The following is a 6,817-nucleotide window of genomic DNA, read 5'->3' as shown; positions in this document are numbered from 1 at the left end:
TGTGTCGGATGCCTCCTGGGCACCTTCCTAGAGAGGTGTTTCGGGCATGTCACACCGGGAGGAGGCCCCAGGACACGCTGGAGGGACTATGTCGCTCGGCTGGCCTGGGAACGCCTCAGCATTCCCCCGAAGGAGCTGGAGGAAGTGTCTGGAGAGAGGGAAGTCTGTGCATCTTTGCTTAGACTGCTGCCCCCGCAACCCGGTCTCGGATAAGCGGAGGAAAATGGATGGATAGGTACTGAACACTTAGCTTAAACTAATGCAGTGTAATCCAACAATCCTACAGTAGCTCCTCCCTTCTAGAAGGCAATCGTTTCCAGTTTTTGTTGATTTTTTGTTTGCACTGAAGCAAAAGCAGAACCTGTCTCAACTTTTGGGACAGTGCAGTGCAATGCAGCATCATTCAGCAAGGCACTCCAAGGGCTAGTCACATGCATGCAAACACACATTCACGTAATAAAATAGTAATAATAAAAATAGGAATGAGATAAAGTGATCACTGGAGCAGTAAAACCATTTCTCATAGTACTGTAAACTGCTCCACTCTCAAACTCATGGATGTGCTACTTCAACTGGATTCCTGGTCTGTGTTACACTGTCTAGCTGGTACCTGGTTCAACACACCCCCACCAAGGTAACAATGCTGTTCTTGAACATGAGGCTGTTTTTGGTCTAAACAGTTGCTAATTCACCAAATCTTTAATAACATTGTTGCAAAAATCATAAATATTTTATATGACCTTAACACAGTCCTGCTTATTGATTTACATGCCATGGTATAAGTTGTGTGACACAGTTTCTTTCAATGGGCAGATTTATATCAGATTTCTGCCTTATGGGATATATTGTCATATCATCCAGCCTTAGCTTGAACATGCAGTTAGTTGTTGCTCCTTAACGGTCAAATGATCTCCTAAAAATGCCACTTATGTTCTTCATGAAAGAGTTAAGGGTTTAGATTTTAGCTTGGGAAGTGTTAGTAACCAGGAGTTGTCATTTTGAACCGGGTCATCCGTCTCTGTCTCACTGTGTCCTCTGCATCTTTCTCTGTCACACCAATCATGTCCTCTCTCACCACATCCATAAACTGCCTCCTCAGGCTGGCAATCCCATCCTCATCATTTTTCTCCCAGTATACTTTGCGTGCCTCCTTTGCACTTTGTCTCCAAACCATCCTCCCTGCGCTGTGCCTCTGTCCTCATTTCTAATCCTGTCCATCCTCATGACTTCCAAAGAAAACTGCAGCATGTTCAGCTCTGCCACCTCCAGTTCCACCTCCTGTCTTTTTGTCAGCACCACTGCCATGCAGCATAGCTGGTCTTGGCACTGTCTTGTAAACTTTCATTCTCGCAGATACCCCAATCACACCTCCTTTCTTCTCCTCCTATTACACCCTGCCTGCCCTCTCTTCTTCACGTCCCTTTCACAGTCTTCATTACTTTGGATAGATGACCCCAAGTGTTTATACTCATCCACCTTCTCACCTCTACTCCTTGCAACCACACAGTTCTGTGAGATGATTCAGCCAGTCAATACACAAGACTGCAGAATGAAATGAACAAGAGCATCTACCCACTATAAACACACAATGACCCACTACATGACAATCATCCTTCCAGAATCACTGATGAGAGACTTAATACAGTGTCATATGAAGGCTAGTGGAACAGAGGTGGGAGATTAGCTCAGAGGTCCTTTTAATGCAGTGTCACCTGAGTGTAGTTGCTCAGCTTGTAAAGTGTTTTGTCAGATTAGCAGCTTTGTAACTAAGGATCTCCAGCAGTAATCACCCTGCTCCAGACAGAGCCATCATTCCAACCCTTGCAGTAACGTACGTGGTGGACTTTGCTGTCTTCCTGTAGAGTACTACCTCGGTGCATGTCTCCAATGCCAATGCTCCAGCCGCTGACCATCTGGTGGTTGGAGGTTATGATGTCTCGGGGGAGGTCCGCAGTGATGGAGAGCCCATGAAAGAGGTCACCTTCCTCCTGTACTCAGCCTCAGTCAAGAGAGAGGTAACGTTATTTTAGAAACTGTGAGGAGTCAAATTGGATCATGTTATCATATTGTCTAATCTTATCCTACATTATTAAGACAGTCTGTATCCTGCTCTACTTTGCTTAGTTGAATTCCTAGAATATCAGGGAATTATGTATTTTTAAGACAGGCAAAGGGAGGGTTTTTTTCTTTGGAGAAGTTATGTCATGATTTTTTTAATGTCTTAAAAGTGGTGTGACTGTTATAGTATCTTCTAGAAAAGCCCCTTTGCATCATAGTGATGACAAAAATGATGCCTGGAGTAAAACTGTAGTATAACCAATAAAGTTAATCTACATTGCTTCTTTTTCTGTGTGTGTTGTGACTTCCAGGACATCAGTGGCTGTAACCCATCCCCAGTGGAGGGTGCTGATTCTGGGGACAGCTCCCTGGGCTACCTGTGCAGCGCTCTGTCCAGGGAAGATGGCACCTTCATATTCCCTTCACTCGCCAGTGGAGAGTACACTGTGGTAAGCTTTCAACAAAAAACAAACAACACTTACCCCTTTGACTGGTTGGCAGAGGCATACAACCACAAAGCTTTTTAAAAATTGTGATATATAAACTTTAGAGTTTTTGTATGAGTGCAACCGCATCTGGATGGAGAGCAGTTCTCTTAAATATACCACATGTTGAAGGACTGTTGCATCATGCTGTAACCACAGCTGTGTTGCACAGCAGTTCCACCGCCATAGGCTATTTGAGCTTAGTGTGGAAATGGCAGACTGTCATAATTACTGATTGTCAATAAATTATATTGCAGATAAATGCTAACCAGCATCAGAAAGTTGGGTTTATCAATCATGAAACTGTAACTTTAACCCGCCCACTGTACTGAGCATGGTGCTGCATCTCTCAGTGAAATTCCTCTAACTCTGCTTTTGTGAACTTCTTCATATCAGGTGCCTTTCTACAGGGGAGAAAGGATCACTTTTGATGTCGCTCCTTCTCGGATGAATTTCAAGGTGGAGCATGACAGTTTGAAGTTAGAGGTGAAGAGTCACATTATGCCTCCATTTTTCAATATTTGTCTTAACATATATCATTATTGTACATGTGAATGCAATTACTGCATAGTGCCACAGCTCGACGTGTAACGCTGTTTCTTTTCACCAATCTGAAGCCCATTTTTCGTGTCATGGGCTTCTCTGTGACCGGTCGAGTTCTCAACAGCGTTGGTGGGGAGGGTGTCCCCGATGCCACAGTGGCTCTCAACAATCAGATCAAAGGTAACTTCAGTAGAAGGCTCCACACTTTGTGTGTAGTACCCTAAAAAGCGACATAAAACAACAAAACAGTCATGGAAATGCTAAGCTTGTGCATGTCAAGACCAGCTTGTGCAACAAAAGCACTGAGCTTTTGTTTTATTATTTTAACACTCTGGTTTGCATTGACGCTCTGTCTCCACAGTTGTCAGCAAGGAAGATGGTTCTTTTCGGTTGGAGAACATGACAGCTGGTACCTACACCATCCGCGTCAACAAAGAGCTCATGTTCTTTGAGCCAATCACAGTGAAAATCGCCCCCAACACACCTCAGCTTCCTGACATCATCACAGCAGGGTAGGTCTGACTGCTCCATTTACTGCTGGAGCTGCATACATTCTGTAAAGATGCCAAATTATGTGGGGCGGTTATGCATGTTTGAATGTAATTACAAAAAATGTAAAGCTCTGATGTTGATGCCACACCAGGTTCAGTGTCTGCGGCCAGATCTCCATCACCCACCTGCCTGAGGGCATGAAGCAGCAGGGTCACTACAAAGTCACTCTGACACACCAGGGTCAAGGCAAGACGTCCAGCCGGACCATCGACTCCAATCCTCAGGGGGCCTTCTGCTTTCAGGCCAGACCTGGAGACTACAGCGTCCACGTAAGACTCTAGCAGCATCTGGTTTTTATTTTTATACAGATCAAATCATTAACAAATCTTCATGAGTATCCAAAAACAGTCCTGAATAATTCAGTTTTGGCAGATCTAGAATTGAGTTCAGTGCTTATATAGTTTATTAGGGTTAAAGCTTTTTGCAAGTTAACATTGGCTTCACTTCCATGTGTCCAGGTGTCTCTCCCTGAAGTGGAGGTGAAAGCAGGCCTGGCTCTGCAGCCTGAAGCCCTCAAGGTCTCTCTTGTGGACCGGCCCCTGACAAACCTACTTTTCACTCAGTTCATGGCTTCGGTCTCTGGAAAGGTCTACTGTCTAGGTAGTGACTGAGTCAGCTATTGCTCCTGTCTTTACAAAATACTGACAGATTGAATTTAGTTGTTTTCGTTTTCCATATACAATGACATTGTGTTGTTGTGGTCCAGCATCCTGTGATGACCTCTCAGTAACCCTGCAGCCGGTGAGTCGGCAGGGAGAGAGAAGGACAGTGGCTCTTTCTGGCAGCAGTGAGATCCTCAGCTTCTCCTTCGATAACGTTTTACCTGGGAAATATAAAGGTCAGGATTCACTGTCATCAGTTCTTTTCATCCTTTTATAATAGTGATAATTAGTGTTAGATAAATATAAGCTCAATAATTAACACAACATTTTCCACTATAACAATGATAAAGTGATGAGTCATTTATGGTAAATCTATGCATCAGCCCTAATCTGCACACTCACCCTACTGGGCTACATCAATAACATTACATAGCTGCTTTCGGCCTTTTCACCCGTTGGTCTTTGTGACAGGGGACCGACCAGCAGCTGTTTGTCTCACTTTATAGGTCCCATTTTTAAAATGATATATTTTGTTTTTATGTTTCACAGAAAACTAAATACAGCTGCCAGTACCAGTATGAAGTAGCATACTGGTACTTTAGCATGATGTTTATTTAAAAGGCATTATAGCCGTTGGCTTGTGGAGGAGTAGTAGTTCCATTATTGGCTATGGAGACTATCAAGTTATTGATTCAAAAGTAACTTTATTAGATTTATTTCAGATTCCTAAACTGAATATTATGGAAGAGGATAGGGGCACAATAAATAATGTATTTGAGTTCTGAGTTGTTGTTATTTTAAGAAATCGTGACTTCTTTTCTTTGCGTTCTCTTTTAAAAGTCGGCTTTATAGTCAGAGTTCTGAGATTAAAGTCAGAACTCAATACATTATTTACAGTGGCCCAAATCCTCTTCAGTAGAATATACCCCTTAAACTTCAAATTAAAAGATAACGGATTTCAATAAATATTAAAACACTGGGTTGATAATATTTCAGGCCGTATCACATAGATAGTATTCAGGGTTGACGAGAGCTATTCCACACCAGACATTTGAGGTTGTGAGTGAGTTGTTCCCAGCTGTAGAAATGCCTCGACATTTAAGCGAACCTTGTTTCTGACCAGAAGAAAGCATGCGCAGTATCTGAACTGATTCTTCCCCCTACCTGCATTTCAGAATCCAAGAATGTGCAGTAATTATTCTCTAATGATTGTGGGGAAAATGATCATTTAGTAGTTAGCAGCTTTTGATCATAATTAGTGTTTAGCAGCAGCGTTTAAGAAGCACACATCCTTATTCAGCTGGCGTCTCTGTACCTTCTGGTGCTGCATCTATCTTCCTCATTGGTCAATACATGCAATCTGTTTGTGTGCCTGCAAGCCATCTGCGCACACAGCATCTCTGAGGCATGTTTACTCAGCTAGTCACTTTTCTAGGCCCGGGCACTGCCAGAAGTTTACTTTTTTAACCATTTGTGTGGAGATGAGATAAACATGAGCTTATTCTATGGGAAGCCTCGACCTTAATTGATCATAGTTTATTGTTACAGATTACATCATATTCAGCAAACATTAGCACATTTGTTACTTTTAATGTGAATGTGTTCATTCTGTTGTGGTGTTCTCTCTCTTCTTTGCCCCTGTTAGTGAGTATTTCCCATGAGGAATGGTGCTGGAAACATAAGTCTGTGGAAGTGGAGGTTTTGGACTCTGATGTCTTGGGGGTGGAGTTCAGACAGATTGGCTACATCCTGCGCTGCTCCCTCTCCCATGCCATCACTTTGGTCAGTAACTGAGTGCAGCTGCATTACCTGGTGTGTGTTACAATTATTATTCTGATTCTGACTGAATGTGTATTTTTTTTTTTCTGCACAGGAGTTTTTCCAAGACGGCAGCAAACCTGAGAATGTTGGCGTGTACAACCTCTCTAAGGGAGTTAACCGCTTCTGCCTCTCCAAGCCTGGTGAGGTTCATGCTCCCGAACTCTCATTTGTTAAACAGTATGAATTAGCATATTGAATTACAAGTGTACCAACTGTTCCCTTGTGTGTAGTTAGAGTACAGAGTTTCGAGCCAAAAGGTCTGTGTCAGGCATGCCTAAATATAAAACTGGAGCAAAGTTATTAATCAACTAAAAATGGCTTGTCCAGGTGTTTACAAAGTCACCCCCCGCTCCTGCCACCAGTTTGAGCAGGACTTCTACACCTACGATACGTAAGTAATGAGATGCTGTGTCTGTTTATGAGTTTAAAGCAGTGCTCCGTTGTATAGAATTCATCCTAGTGACTGCTGTTAACTCAACAGCTCGGCCCCCAGCATCCTCACCCTCACTGCAGTGCGGCATCACATGACTGGACTAATTACTACAGACAAGATCTTGGACGTCACAGTAACCATCAAGTAATTAAGACTCAATGTGGCCAGACTTTAGACTAATACTAGCTGCTGTGCTCTTGCCTATAGTTGTCTTGATGATATGGTTTTTTTTTTATTCTCTCTCTCCTTGGTCAGATCGTCCATCGAGAGCGAGCCGGCACTGGTGCTGGGCCCCCTGCGGCGCCTGTAGGAGCAGAGGCAAG

At 43.2% G+C, this 6,817-nt stretch overlaps 1 protein-coding gene across 1 annotated transcript in view; it reads left to right on the top strand.

Annotated features, from left to right (window-relative positions):
* The window catches only part of nomo (nodal modulator), a 23,790-nt gene that overhangs the window by 5,487 nt on the left and 11,486 nt on the right, over nt 1-6,817 (top strand). Inside the window, 14 exon segments of the mRNA XM_020596121.1 lie at nt 1,863-2,015; nt 2,370-2,507; nt 2,940-3,029; nt 3,161-3,266; nt 3,448-3,598; nt 3,730-3,907; nt 4,097-4,238; nt 4,345-4,476; nt 5,886-6,022; nt 6,114-6,201; nt 6,389-6,452; nt 6,543-6,638; nt 6,750-6,812; nt 6,814-6,817. The exon segment at nt 6,814-6,817 is cut by the window's right edge and continues 146 nt beyond it. Coding sequence (XP_020451777.1) covers nt 1,863-2,015; nt 2,370-2,507; nt 2,940-3,029; nt 3,161-3,266; nt 3,448-3,598; nt 3,730-3,907; nt 4,097-4,238; nt 4,345-4,476; nt 5,886-6,022; nt 6,114-6,201; nt 6,389-6,452; nt 6,543-6,638; nt 6,750-6,812; nt 6,814-6,817 — 1,542 coding nt within the window.

The sequence above is a fragment of the Monopterus albus genome, unplaced genomic scaffold (assembly GCF_001952655.1).
Source record: "Monopterus albus unplaced genomic scaffold, M_albus_1.0 scaffold29.1, whole genome shotgun sequence".
Lineage (NCBI taxonomy): Eukaryota > Metazoa > Chordata > Actinopteri > Synbranchiformes > Synbranchidae > Monopterus > Monopterus albus.
The sequence above is the reverse complement of the archived record's forward strand: the minus strand, read 5'-3'. Positions and strand labels throughout refer to the sequence as shown.